Source organism: Oreochromis aureus, linkage group 4 (assembly GCF_013358895.1).
Source record: "Oreochromis aureus strain Israel breed Guangdong linkage group 4, ZZ_aureus, whole genome shotgun sequence".
In the NCBI taxonomy this organism is placed as follows: domain Eukaryota; kingdom Metazoa; phylum Chordata; class Actinopteri; order Cichliformes; family Cichlidae; genus Oreochromis; species Oreochromis aureus.
In genome coordinates this window covers 7,694,560-7,709,987 of record NC_052945.1, presented here as the reverse complement: position 1 = coordinate 7,709,987, position 15,428 = coordinate 7,694,560, and the positions used below count along the sequence as shown (strand labels likewise).

Here is a 15,428-nt window from a genome sequence, read left to right as displayed (position 1 = left end):
TTCCCACAATGAAAAAACTTCTTTTTTCAGAGCTAAAAATCCTGGGAGTTACAAAAACTGTCAGAATGGAAAAGAAAGCAGAAGTTAACATAATCAGACCTTTTTTCTGACCAAGGCAGCGCTGTGGCAGGCCTGCAGATCACAGAGCAGGAGGCAGATATTCCCCACGGTGCACTAATAGCTGGCGGGACCACACAGTCACGTAATTGCAAGAGGAAATTCAATATGGCTTCACAGTGGTCTCTTATTCTTATTCAAATGAGACGTTATTGGATACATGAGAGCAAGGCCTCATGCATTCGAATGATTGATTTCTTTGTCTAAGCCTATAACCTTTGTCCAGCTTCTCCACTCTTTTTCTCGTGCACATTTTAATCTAAAACGCCAAATTACCATAATGCATTTCCTTCTGATAAATTTCATAATTTTCATAATGCTAGCATTAACAGCTAGTTATACATTACCTGACAAAAACTACGAACCCGCTGCTTTATGAAGCAGCTACATGAGAAACTGAAGACCATTTCTGCTTGGATTTATAGTTTTAAACCATCCGCATTTCCTCAAAAGCAAAGATAAGCAAGTTGTTCACAGACAGCAGATGCAACTGTCTCCTATTAAAATATATTTTCAAGGCTACTTCAGGACTTGAGTGACGCAGTTATACAGGTAGAGAAACCCAATCAAACTCTGCTGTGTGAAATCTCCTGTGGTGGGTATAGCAAATTGGCAGTTGGACTTTAAACTTGAATTCATTTGCATTCAATGATCCAAGCTGAGTGAGTGAGTGTGTTGGAATTATGAAAGCCTCACTGTTCCAAAAATGAAGCCAATTACAGAAGAGAGAGTAAAAGAGCTGTCTGGAATATGCACCTAAGCCTTGTGCACTCCAGGATCGTACCATGTAACTTGTGCTCTCGAGTGCTTGCTAACAAAATATGGGCGAGTTGCACCGAGGGCTCTCGTGGTGTGGGAGTGCTGCGGCTTGGTGCTGATTGCCTCAAAGTTTTGTTGGACTGTTTTGTACATTCCTTGCTTGCCAGAAATAATTTATGATGAGATGAGAAAGGTGGGGGCTGAGCAGGGAGAACGCTGTAGGATGAGAGCAAGTATTACTGATGAACTCCCACTGGCCAGCAGTTGAGGTTGATAAAGGTCATCATTACTCATTGTGCTTCTGAATCTAGTTAATATTCAGTGTATCTATGTACTCGCTCAGTGTTTATGCACTTTTGTTTACCATAAAAATATATTAGATTTGAGTTAACATGGCTATCAGTGGCTTTGGTTAACAGTTTCAGGTGTGCCATTATGTCTTAATTACTATTTTTCCCCCCCAGAAACAGTGGAAATGTCTTGGGTGGTAAAAGTCTTTGAGTCTTTAAACTGTTCAGCAATGGGCCAGCCGAAAACCAAGCCAGACATGATGTGCATTAAAGTCACAATTCTTATTGTGTTTGTTCTGTTTCTCAATTCCTTTCAAGAGGAACTTTTAGCCACATTCCCACTTCCTACATTTTTGTTTTCCCACTGGTCCCGGCTCAACGGGGCACATCCAAAACTCATAACTTTTTTGCTACAGTTCACAGGTTGAACAACACATAGACAGTGGTGAGCTATAGGCTTTCTGTAGCATTTTTGCTTGCCGTTCAGTGGGGATGTCAGAAGCGTTAAACTATTAGCAGAAAGATGCTCATAAATCCCTGGCGTATAAAAGAGGCGGCGCACATAATGAATGAGCTGCCATAGGTGCAACCTTGGGTAACATACCAGGGCACCACCATTTCTCTTAAAAAAAAAAAAAAAAAAAAGCAGAACATGCTGCTGTGTCTTAATTCCCCTGCAGACCTCCACTGACCTGTTTCCTGTTTACTCATTTTCTAAGCATCTATTCAGGCCTATGTTCACCTTCTCTGGGCCACACTGTTGCTGTCCTTCATGCTATTTATTCTTGCAACCTAGCCTCCATCATTGTTATCATTTCTTCTGCATGTGGGTCGTAATAGTGGGCTCCAAACACCAATTGTGACTTTTTTATGCATTTTTTTATGCAGAAGACACATTGAAAAGGGGACAGATGATTTTTTCCTAATTAAAAATCGGCTTCTCATCACCACAAGCGTTAGTTGCATAGACTATGTTTAGTCCGATGTTGTATAATTGTCCTTCAGCTTTTCTCTTGTCACTGTGTTTACATGCATTTATGCATACACTCAGAGAAGGCCTTTGCTACATTATGTGAAAAGATGATTACCAAGTGTCTGTCCTCATCTTCCTTACTGATGCATTCACTCTCTCAGGTACAATGTGGGGACTTAAAGTTCAGTGTATAGTTACCTTATGGGGAGGTGCACTTTAGCTATGCAGTAGACTTTTTAACAGTGCTGCCAGGTTGCGTAGCTGCTCTAGTTTTATATTCCCTAAAGTTTGGTATTTAGGTGTTGCGCGTGTCTATTAGCCTTTAAGTGAACTTGCAACACATAAGCTCCACCTCTAGCCTAAACTGAAGTCTAACCCTGCAGTCCCTGTCTGCAGGGTTAGACCCTAACATGACAATCAAATATAGGAAACGGGATGAGAAAACACCTTATGATCCAGCGGGCTTGAAAGGCTATCATGTTTCAAGAAATTTAATCTAGATAAAATCACAAAAAATCAATACTGCCTGGCTTGTGTGTCAGTTTGGTAAAATATCAGACAGATGTATTTGCAGAAGCGTTTTCATAGGAAGTCAAAACAAACAAGCCGTTGGATGAGCCTACACTTAATAAAACTGGCGAAGTTAATATAAAACTTGACTCTGAGAAAGTGAGCCAGGCCTGTCAGAACTTTTTACATGGCTGTGTCTTTTAGCTCAATGCAGGAAATATGACGCATTATCTTTCTGACCATCCAGGCATTAAATTGAACTCTAACACTGCAGTCACTGTCTGCTCTGATGGTGGTTACAGATTTGATGAGCCCTTCACGCACAAGGGGAAATATTAAGATGACTCCTCTTGATTAATTTAAAAACTTCATAAGTGACACATACACTTACAGTATAATAGACAGAAACTTTTGATGCCGTAGTAGAAGAGCAGCTTTGTGTCTGCAGAGCCTATGTTCTCTTACAAGCAGGATGCACAGTGTGACGGTGGCAATCAGTTGTTATCCATGTGTTTTACCATATTACTCTTAACCTGAGCTGTTTCCCATTTAAAATTCTCTCCAGTGTTGCTCACTTTTAAATCAGGTTCAGCATTAAAGCTCTGTGTCAACAGAAAAAAATAATCCTAATCCTTTGCTGTGGCAAAAATCATATGTAAACCAGCATAGGCTACATGTGTATCATCTTAAATCCCGAGTGTGTGTATCCAAACAGACTTACCAAGGGCAGGCTCAGCACAGTCCTTGTACTGCTCAGGTGTGCAGTACGAAGCATCTCCTAGGAGCAGTTTAAATAAGACACATTAGAGGAGGTGTTGACCCAGTGGTGTTTAAACATTAAGTTCTTGAAACACTCGCACCATAAACACATAGATGAATGAATCAATCTGCAAGGCACAGCACCTTTTTCCCTGCCAGACACATAATCCCAAGGCTTTTTAAATGCCAACACCTGATCCAGCATTGACTTATCATATCATTATGAGGCCTCTCAATGGAGTTAAATCTCATAAAACCGTGCTGAAAACTCTTGCTGATGAATGCGTGCTCAATACTGCATCGCCTCTACTTTGATGTTTTTCTGCCCAGTCCTGTCAGAACAGCAGGGGAGCTTACCAGGCATGTGCACCATCCTGCAGTTGCAGTTCTCCACTATGTAGCGTGTTTCACAGTCGATCCTGCAGGCAGTCACACTGTAGACCTGGAAAAAGCCAGACTCCAGAGCTTTCGACTCACACTCGCCCCATGGGGGAGGCAGGTAGGTCAGCTACAGGTAAGAAATAAAGTGGAGGTTGGTTAAGGACGGATATCTTTGGAGGCCTGTGGTATTACATAGTAATAATACATATAATGATGTAGACAAAGAACTACACCAAACCGACAGAAAGAAACAGACCTACACCTATTTATAGATTTTTATTGACATTTCTATTGTGTCTGTATGTATCATCAGTTTGAAAATATTCAAGATTTTTATACTATTTTTTTCCAAGAGACTTTTGAAAAACCTGCAGATACTCAACAACCATCCACGATGCGGTCTGATAGTGACAGCAGCTCTACAAAACACATTCCTCAGCTGCTGAAATCTAGCCAAGTCGGAAAAGCAGAAGAGCCTCGCAACAAACCAGGCGGTGCAGAAAACAATTCAACAGATAGATTCTGTCTGGAAAAAAAAAAATCCACAACACCCAGACATGGGAGCACAAAAACTCCAAATGTTCTCCTCCTGCTCCTGCAGCTCTGAGGACTGGGACAACAGATGAGAAACGAGGGACACCGGGCTGAGCAGCGTGGAGGCCCATCTGCTGCACAACAGAGGCAGTGAGGTCCAGCCGTGCACTGTATCCATCACTCACCACCCTCTGCTCCTTAGTTCCCTTCATTGTCATCACAGCGCATCCCAAGAGAAGCAATGTGCTCTGCCAAAAGACCACTTTTTTTTTTCTTTTTTTTTGGATGAGACAAAATGCTACAGCCTGCCAGGTGAAATTTGGCCACAGTGTGCTTGTTAGCAGTGACAGAATTTAAAAACTCTGCCTTGCTATCAGGTAATGTTGTATCTCTGCTTCCAGACAGACCTAATTCTGTAGTTCTGCAGATGCAATCATTTTACCAGCAATTAGAACAATAAATTCAAACACAATCCAAACAACAATCTACCACGTTGAATGTTTCATAGCCCAGAAGCCTCTAGCCATTTCTGGGCAGGTAAGAATGTCTCCTGCGATAATTAAACATGTCCTGCATGATGGCTGCAGGAAACGTGAGCAATGACTACAAACACCCAGGCATTATTAATTTGTTAGAGATTTACAAAAGGTGCCCCTCATCCTTAACCTTTAAAACCACCTTCACACCTCAGCTAATCTTCACTTCTGGCCTAATTAGAGTCAGCTGAGGCTGATTCAAAATCTGATTATTTCTTGTAATCAGATAATCTAAGGTGCTCAATATCACTTTTCACTGCGTTTAGACCTGCTGACCTGATTATGTTTCATCTAATAAGAGCTGAGGCCTGCGCCCCAGTCAAAGTGTTATTAATCAATGTTCCATTCCCCTTGTTATACCCCAGCAATGCAATTAGGCTTTACAACTTAGTCAGCAAAGAAAAAAAAAGTTTACAAGGGTGGGCTACAATAAATTAGTCCCGGTTGAGTGAGCTGAAAAGCAAATTTGAGAGTTGTGGCTTAAGCCTGACCTCAACAAATCAGAAGCAAGTTCCAAAATTTACACTTATCCATGTTATTTTTCTTAATTCTAATGCTACCACGGCAAACTGCAGCATAATGACTTTGAGCAATGGAATAATAGTATAATGAAATATTTTTTTTTATCCTTGGGAAGAATGACTTTGACAATGAAGGGGACACCATGCCCTTTCAGCTTCAGCTAAAAGCCCACAGTAGGGCGATTTCTGCATCCGGGGAGCTTAAACTTGAAATTGCCCTGCTCCATATGAGGGCTCATTCATCCCTCACCATAGGCTATGTATTTTGTGCCTCAGCACACTTGATTAAAGCTGCTTTGATCTCAGCCTAATATTATTAACCGAAAATGAGTTCATTTATAGTCTTTGTCAGTCATTTTAACATGGAAACCGATTGGTATCCATTACAAAGATTCGCTAATCACCAAGCTTCTTAACATCCTCCACAAGGCCTCTTTCCAAATCATTGTCCCAAATTACCCTACCCAATCATCATTATCCTGATTGTTTTGGGACATATTTTAAAATGCCCTCCAGGTTTACGGAGAAAAAGCTTGAAAAGACAGGTGGGAACTGCTCAAAGTGGTAGGTTTTTCTTCTCAGACTCCTGATACAAAGTGGAGTTCTGCATTAATTAGCTGGAGTGGTGTTTCCCACCGTGCAGGCTTGTGGAGAGGGACAGTGTTTTCGCAGCAGGCAGGCAGGAAGAGCAGGGGCTGTCTTCACCCTGCCAGTCACAGAACTGGGCTGACAGATGAGCTGAGACAGAAGCCCTGGAGGCTCATTACCCAAGAGGCTGAACCATCTCTGGATAGATCTCCTCCTCTCCTTTCTGCCTCTCACTGAAGTCTCTCTTTGTTGCACCGCAATGAGCTGTGATTTAAAGAGGCAAGGTTTCAACTACATTTTGGTCATGATAAGTTCCTAACATTCACGCTGGAATACCTTACTGACTTATCTTTACTTTTGGCCTCATTTTCCAATGTGCTGGGCATTGCTAACATAATTTTCCTGGATTGGAAAATATAACAACAAAACAGAAAACAGCACTACAAATCCTGTCTCTGCTATATTTAGACCATTGTTTCTTTTTTTTTTCTTCAAACATTTAGTTGTTATCAGATCCATAAATATTGCTGGTAGGTGCCCTCCTCTGCCTTCAATAAGGTTGAGTATACTGTCACTGTCCAATCTACTCAGTGATAAGGCAGCAAGACATATTATGTAGATATGACATCTAGAGGCTGTGTACACATGCACATATAATGTATCTTTGTAAAAAGTGTTTTACATATGTTCTTTTCCAGTCTTAACTATTTTTGGTGCCTAAATGATATCAAGTTCAACAGATGAGCCCCAAACTTGTACGGCACAGAGAAGTCAAGTGCTTTAAACATCCTCCTCTCTTCTAGCCACTCTTCGTGTGTGTGTCAGCATGTGTGGAATCACACTGCTGATAGTTATTTCCTTTCCCGTGATGTGATAACCACCTAGACGGGAGAGGAGGCAACATACTGACAGCATGCATGGGATTGATAACAACCATCCAATTTCCTCATAAGATTTGAAACCGGTGTTCCCAGACAGTGATGATACAAACCAAAAAATACACAAAAAAGTAGAACCTACTGTGTCAAAAAGAGATATCAAAGGTTCCTGACTATGAGTCACTATGTGATATGTTGGGGGTGAGAACTGGCTGCTAATAGAGAAGCAGCAGATAAACTTGGAACAAAAAGTTAGGTTAATTATGTTTGGTTGATTATTTCTTTGTTGTAACAATGCTTCTTGGCAGTAAACCCAACACTGATTTCCAGAAGTGTTCCTGAGCCCTTACAGGGATTTCCATGACAGAATCATTTCTGTTTTTACTCTAGAGCTGCCTGAGGCCCAAAGATAACAGGCATCTAATACGGATTATTTAGCAGATCCCTCACACAGAGATTTCTCCAGATTCACAGAATATTGTGATGATTAGATAATGAGATATTCAAAGTCTTCACAATTTTTCACTGACGAACATTATTCTGAAACTCTTCTCTAATTTATAAATAATGTTTTGTTGCAAACTCGTCTATTCATCTTTACTTCTGAGAAATTCTGCCTTTCGAAGATGTTCTTTTCATATCAGCCTCTTGCCAATTAACCTAATTGGTTAGAAAATGCTCCTCCAGCTGTCTCTTTTTCCACTTACCTTTCCAGTCGTTTGTTGTGCTAACTTTTTCGTGATGTGTTGTTGTCATCAAACTCAATATATTTAGCATAAAATAGTGCAATGTGTTAATTTAAATAATTGATATGTTTTCTCTTTTTTTGTGAATAGAACATGGGTTTGTGAGATTTACAAATCACTGCATTATAACTGTATTTAGATTGTGCTATTTAAGCACTAAGGGAACCAATTATGACTTTCAGCAGCTACTTTGAATAAAAGTTTCAAATTTAAGTGTAACTTGATCTGGTTAACCATCATTTTGAATCAGTTTTGCGGATATTTAAAGCCAATTTCCTTTTGTTGGCTTGATTTTCTGGTCCAGTGTTTTTTTTGTTCATTATATGGTTCAACCATCTAGTATCCAATAGCCTTGATTGGCCAAAATAAAATCTGTTTTTGCGTGTGCTGTAAACCTTAAACTTTAAATGCACTAACTGACAGGCAGCAGTTTTCAAAAGATATTTCATTTCTCATGCCAGATGCACAGGCCATTCTAAAAATGAGATGGCAATGAATTTATCTTGACAGAAATCTGCCTGCTCAAAGAAGGGCAATCTAGTCAACTCCTGCTATTGAGCCAGACAATAGATTTCTAAAAGCCTCACTATGAGAGAGGAAAGGAGATGGAGGTAGGCAGAAAGAAAAAAAAATAAGACATAGAGCCACAAAAGGTAAATGTGAAAGACAGAACTAATAATCTCAGTAAACTGACAAGGCTCACAGGAGCTAAAATAGAAATATATTCACTCTGGCAGTCCAGAAACACCTTTTGTGGAGTTTTATCAACTGAGCCTCAAGAAAACAGAAAAAACCCAACTTTATGAAGAAGAGAATGGTGACACTGAAAATGCTATTTACATCATATACAACTGCTGTATGCCTGTGAGTCTTGCAGCCTTTAAAACTGCCCATGTGTGATGTGAGAAAGCTTCAGTGTGATTGAAGAAGGCTGAGACTGAGTGAAGATCCTCTCTTCCAGAAAGGTCAAAGCCAGTAAATGGAGGGAAGTTCATCATTTGTCTGCCAACAATCATCAAGAGACCACAGAGGCCAATTGAAAGTTCAGACTACGGGGACCCACATGGGTTTCCACACGCTTGCAGAAAATCTCATGGTGCCTGCTATGCCAGGTTATTTATCACATAGTTTTTTGTCCCTTTTATCACTGTGAGATATGCTTAATATGTGAAAAAGGAGTGAAAAACTGCACAAGGAAGAGAGAAGATTTTTAAAAAACCATCAACTGTATATGAGTGAGAGACACCTACCCTCTGCTCCTGTGTCGCTACAAAGGTCTGGAAGCCAGGTGCCACACCAAAGCCCAGTTCGTGAATGAACGGAGGCTCTGCCTGGCTGTGGATTTGTACCCGCACACCTGCCTCAAAGGCTGTATCTTCTGGAAGAAAAGAAATGGAGAGACCTGGTTAGTTAATGTAATCTCTTAATAAACAGAAATTTGCTCTGAATGCCTCTGGCTTTCTGAGTGGTTCAGGTAAGTCATTTAAAAGCTGTTTAAACTCGAAAGCAAAATTAATGTTGGAAACAATCGTTCAGCGATGCATTTCAGGGATTTTGAGTCAAAGCCATAGACGTAGGATTGCTGTTATTATAATAAACACGCTCGAGATGTGCTATGTGATTTGTTGTGACATCATAGAGACAGTAAAAAAGGTTCAGTGCTGACTCCGTAGATGAAAGCACTATTATCCTTTTATTCAGAGCACTTGTATGCACACACACACACACACACACACACACACACACACTGTCGCAGAAGCAAGCACCAAAAGGGCCATAACATTTATGGTCAAAGAGAGAGCGATTTTTGCAGAAATCGATAATATTCTCTCTCCGTGTCCTCACATTCAGCCGCGTGCTCCCGGACATTCAATCAAGGCATTCCCCTGCCAGCTGATCAGCCTGACACCTCGGGGTGCTCGGCAGCCAAGATATTGGAGTCGTTCGCAAATCGACATACTGCTCACACAGATGCACAACAGCATCAGCCCGCACTGATCCACTCATCAATCAAACATCTGCAGTGACTGATATGACGACGGCGTGGATGCAGTCACGTTTAGCAACAGATGAAGGGCTCAAACGTGCTTTTTTTCCTGCTCTGTGTTTGAGAGCATCAGCTGTGTGTGTAAAAGGGTATGAAAGAAACATTGGCTGTATGAGAGAGATAATCAGTCCACGTTTCTGAGAGAGTAAGTATAGGGAGGTGTGTGCATGTAAAACATGATGAGAGATGCTGACTCTGTATTCATGTGTGGGGGAGGAATTGCTTTTGTTCTTTATCCTGTGCACTGTTCAATCTTTCACATCTTTTAAACAGATCATCTCTTTTGTGATGACAGCCTTATCTGTAGCTAACAAATTTAATATCTCATCAAAATTTCGACTGGACTAGGGGTGATTTACATGCAACTGCAGCACAACATCTGTGCATGTTGTAAATACCATATGGCCAGAAGTATGTGGGGACATGAGCACAGCGCACGCTGCTGAGATTTGCTTGCATTAGAATACAAAAACATTGACATGGTTTGCAGCTGGTCTCGCTTGCAGTTGCTGTTTCAATGGTTCTGACCCGAACGATTAAAAGCATGGCGTCAATCAAAAAGTGTATATGGAGTTTTGGGATTTTTTTCTCCCCCTCTGATGCTTGATCCAAATTTGGTATATCATTGAACACGAATTCAGTTTGACGATGGTTTCATCTGCTCAAGGAAGGAAACTGCACGGCTTAATTTTAATCTTCGGTTTGGCATGCTGACAACTTGACAGCCAAGTGTGCTCTAATAGGAAACACGAACATGTGAAATGTGAAAACTCGAAACCTCCCCTGAACATAAACTGAGATTGGACTATTCGGTCATGTGAGAGATGTCGTCTGTCTAGTTACATTTTTTTTAAAATGAGCATCTCTATCATAGATTGGCCAGTTTTCAGCTAGTTGATATTACTTTACATAATTTTAACTATTTTTTCACCCCACTGCTTAAGAACATATCACAGAACAATAATTATTCAGTGTAGAATATTTGTCTTTATATGGTTATTTATAGTGGGACTTGTTAAAAGAGAAACACAATACCCAACTATGTCTTTTTAATACTATTACTGTTATAATGCTGTAACAAATGCCCCATTAGCACTGTAAGACTGCACATAATTAGCCACTGTTGTCCAAAGACGATTAAAAACCATTAAAGAGCCCTTCTGTTGTACTGGATGACATAATCCTTCATTAAAATGAGTACTTAACAGTGTAAACAAAGAATTTCATCCCTGAGCTACTGACACTAACTATGCAGGCTGTTTATTTTAATAAAGGAGTATGTCACCCTGTGAGTCTGCGTGCTGTCTAATGTCTTTTAATCGTATATATATGACAAAACTGTATTTATATGAGTAGCAAATAAACAAAGGCTGTCAGCATAAACAATAACTGCAGCATATATTCTCTGCTGGTTTTTATTTTGTCAAGGGACATTTAACAAGTTTTTACGGAGTATTTCTGCAAGCAGTAGCTCATTAATATTCCCTGTATTATTATTATTATTATTATTATTATTTTTTCCAGCAGTCACTTTTCTGATGGCCAACCTAGCCATATATCCAGCTATCTTCAACATATAAAAAGCTGTGTTAAAATCAATGTATCAGTGCATCTAAGAAAATTTAATATTCTGGAAAAGTTCCCCTAATTTTGTGTAAAAAGGGTAAACTTTTATATTCATTAAATATTTCAACATTAAAAATTTCAAATGTTTTGAATGTTTGTTTTACTTTCTTTTTCATTTTGTGGGCTAAAGTCATGAGGAAAAGAAAGTTTCCATAGGGCTCTATGCAGTGCCGTGAAAAACTAAGTATAATGTTACTTCTCCTACAGCAATTAAGGGGATAAGTGACAGGTGCTGCAAATCAAATGCACTTGATTAACTGATCAGCAAGTGTGAGCACCTCTACAAAAAGTGATCAACTCAGCGTTTTTTCTTTTGTCCCTAGCTGGTCGGTCGGCAGGGGAGGTCGTCCACGAAGTCAATACGTCGCTGTGGGGTTTCCATCTTGGTCAACGATGCACTCAAGCGTTAGACGCCCTTGTTTAAGATCGTCTTCAATTTGCTTGATCCAAGTCTTCTTGGATGCATCACGCTTCATTCTCCATTCTCCGCTGCTGCAGCAGAGGCGATATGGCACGATGGTTGCTCATGCGGCAGACGTGGCTGAACCATTGTAGTCGTCGCTTCTGGACCAGCTTCTTCATCGAGGGCTGCTGGTGTAATTGACTACGTATGTTGCTGACACTGTTGTTGAGAAAGTCACGGAGGGACCCTCAGAACATCTGACGCAAAAAGCACATTTGGAAGACCTCGTGCTTTTGAGGTTGTGCTTGAGGATGACCCAGGTCTCGGATCCACAGAGAAGAATGAGCAATACCAGTGTGCAGTACAGGCGGATTTTGGTGATGATGTTTATGTTCCTCCAGAGGCAACATCAGAGGGAGGCGAATGCTGCTGCTGCTTGATCGATTCTAGAGGGTAACTCAATGAACTGAGGCGACATTGTAAATAAGATTGGGCCAAAATTCCTACAAAATAATGTGAGACACATAAAAGTCAAAGTCATTATTTCAATACTTTTTTACAGGACTACATAGCTCACATCATTCATATTCTCTAAAATTAATTTAAAAGTTTTTATTTTGTCCAGCTTTTGGAAATATGTTCATTTATATGTTTGATGACTGAGTAGGGCTCAAAAATCATTTTATGCATGGGAATGGAGATCAGCTTACTGAATCTTTTCACTCATCTGTTTTCATTGGGGTATTTCATCTCCCTCTTAACAGCAGTTCAGGTCAGGTGAGTCGGCTGGCCAATCAAGAACAGTTATAATGTGGTCAGTATAATAGTGGTAGATTTGGCACTTGCGGCAGGGGATAAGTCACCTCTCAAAAGCTTGTCAGCAGATGGAAGCATGAAGAGCTCTAAAAGCTTCAGTTAAATGGGCTAGTTGATTTTGGACTGGATAAAATCCAGTGGACCAACCACTACCAACATCAGAAAATGGCATGGCACCGAAAATCACGACAAACTGTGGAAACTTCACACTGGACTTCAATTACCCTCGATTCAGTGCCTCTCCACTCTTCCTCCAGACTCTAGGATATTGATTGCTAAAATGAAATGCTAAGTTTAGTTTCATCTGAAAAGAGGACACTGGACCACTGAGCAACAGTCTGGTTCTTTTTCTCCTTAGCTCAAGTAAGACACTTTTGATGTCATCTCTGGTTCAGGAGTCCCTCGATATTAGGAATGCGACAGATGTAGCCCCTTTCCTGAAGACGCTGGTATGTGATGGCTCTTGATTCACTGACACCAGCCGCAGTCCACAGCATGTTAAGCTCTCCCAAGTTCTTGAACTGACTTTTAAATATTTTCGTTTTTCTCTTCCAGCCAAGTTTTCATTCTCTGTGAACAGCCACCCTTTTCAGCAATGACCTTCTGTGGCTCATCCTCTTGATGGAGGGTGTCGTCCTCTCAAAAACTGTCAAGTCAGCAATCTTCCTCAAGATTGAGGCTGTCTCTACATATCAGACCTCTAAAACAGTCTACTTGATGATGATTTTTCTGCTTTTCTGAAGAGCATAAACTGCAGCATGTCACCCTATTTTACCCAAATCTGCAAATCTCCAGACAGAAAAGACCCCGATCATTCACTGAGATCAGTAGCAAACTTTCGCATTTGACAGCTAATAAATATGAGAAATTGACCTGGCTCTGTGAATGATGGTCATGTTCGGGTTGATCTTTTTACACAGGAGTGTGTCTGCCCCTCTCTATTAGCCCATCACTGCAGCTGCACCATCAGGTGAAGCTAACAAACTGTGTGCATAATTTCTTCTGAGATTCCCTTCAAATCAAAAGTCTCAACAGGATGTCACAGACAGCAGTCCTAGTCCTCACCAGGCAGCTCACCTTTCCAGAGTATTCACATATCAACAATCAATTTTATTTTATTCCAGCTGGGGATTAAAATGGTATTTTAGCAGAAGCAGACACATACATAGCTCAGAATCAAGCCATGGCAGTATTTTATTAGCGATTAATCACAATTTTTCAGTTAACACGTTGGTCTATAAAATGTGGAAAAAGCTAATCGTCATATATGTGTGCACGAATGCACACATTTTGTGTTTTCATTCCAAAAAAAGACATTAACTTCCCATGCAACCCACAAAAAAGCTGCATATTCACGCAAATGACAAGCTGGACTTGTCTGTTTATTTGAAAAAGCTTGACTTTACATTAGCTTTTATTCACACCCAGTTGTCTTGCATTATGTAGCTAATAGAAACAAATCCAGTACCAAAGAGCAACTGCAAAAGAGTAATAAATGATGATAGAGAACACCAAATAAGCTAACCATCCTGCAAATGAATGTTGCTTAGTTGTAAGACACTAGAATCAGACTGTTCGAGACCTTTATCTCTCATAGCAAGACATCAATTTACACAGAACAAGATGCAGCACATGAAACAATGATCTCTTGCTGTGATTGAAAATGTGTTATTTGTATTCGCTCACTGAATCTCTTGAGAAAGTGTACGCATGTGCGCGCATGTGTGAGCATAAGAGATCAGAGCAAATGGGAATGGCTGTGCTTGTTTGTGCTCCCATCAGTTCAGCTTCCTTTATCAAAAGATGATCAAGACGATCATGGATAATGATGTTTGCTACATATGACCATAGCTTTAGCAGAATCACAGATCTGCAGTTACCATCTATTTCATCACTGCAGTCACGCTCATTTGACTTATATTGCCCTCTGTGCAGTAAGAGGGCTGGACTAACTTAGGATGCTATCAACAGCTACAGTCATAACCTGAATCCTACTTGCTTTATTTGATAGATATTAAATGCAGGTGGTGTTCTGATTTCACCTCCATTCACCTTCAGGATTTCACCTCACTATGGGCAAACAGAGAAGTGAGGAAAAGAAGACGATCGACTGATCTGCGCATGCAAGACTGTGGGTGCATGAATAGTGTGTAAAAGATAGGATGACAAAGTCCCACCCCAGCCTATCACCTTCCTCTCTCTATTTCACCTTTCTACAGGATTTGTCACATTCAGGACTGGGCATGTCAGCTTTTATAAAAGGTCTGTATTATGTGTGTAATGTAGGAGAGCAAAAATGACTTGGCAGCTGGCAAGCTGAAGAAAAAAATTCAAAAGAAAGTGAATACAAGAAGCCTTCACTCATAAAGTCCGTATAATCACGTGAATGCTCACTAATGTATTACACTTAGTGACTGACTACAGTTTATATTTGATGTGCTTGTCTCTTTTTATCATTATCTTGTCTTTTTGCCTTCCTCTTGGCCCAATAAAAAATGTATGATCATCAGATGAAAACAAATCAGCTCTATTTCTTACTCTCTTTCTTTCTAATCAAGCATCAGGTCAACATTTAAATGTGTCTTTTTATTTCAGTAAATACATACTAACTGAAACAGATGGTAATCCAAACGTGATAGAGTGCAAACAGTGTGGATGTTAACCTAGTCGTACACATGCTAGTGTTGGGGCTCATTTACTCATTACTATATTGAGCTGTTCCCAGAATTACCATCAGATTCTTACAATGTGTGAACCTGACAGTTTTATTCTTACCAAAGTGCATAATTTAGCAATTTAGAATCATTCTGAATTACTGATAGGCCTGCTTGCAATCAGAAATACTGCCAAGACCCCATTTCTCTTTATAGGGAAACAAAATTGCCTCAAGGTGCATCATGGAGAAAGCCACCAGAGACTATGGCTCAGTGGAAAAAGAAGAAAA

The 15,428-nt window shown here is 40.3% G+C and overlaps 1 protein-coding gene across 10 annotated transcripts in view; it reads right to left on the bottom strand.

Annotated features, from left to right (window-relative positions):
* The window catches only part of asic2 (acid-sensing (proton-gated) ion channel 2), a 392,319-nt gene that overhangs the window by 11,230 nt on the left and 365,661 nt on the right, over window positions 1–15,428 (bottom strand). For all 10 annotated transcript variants that reach the window (XR_005612751.1, XR_005612750.1, XR_005612752.1 and 7 more), the window contains 3 exons: window positions 8,843–8,970; window positions 3,766–3,916; window positions 3,371–3,427 (listed from right to left, as the gene is read on the bottom strand). Coding sequence is in view for 7 of the 10 variants with exons in the window: in XM_039610815.1 (XP_039466749.1) it covers window positions 3,371–3,427; window positions 3,766–3,916; window positions 8,843–8,970 (336 nt within the window). In the remaining 3 variants the exon portion in view is untranslated. The remainder of the gene's footprint in view (window positions 1–3,370; window positions 3,428–3,765; window positions 3,917–8,842; window positions 8,971–15,428) is intronic.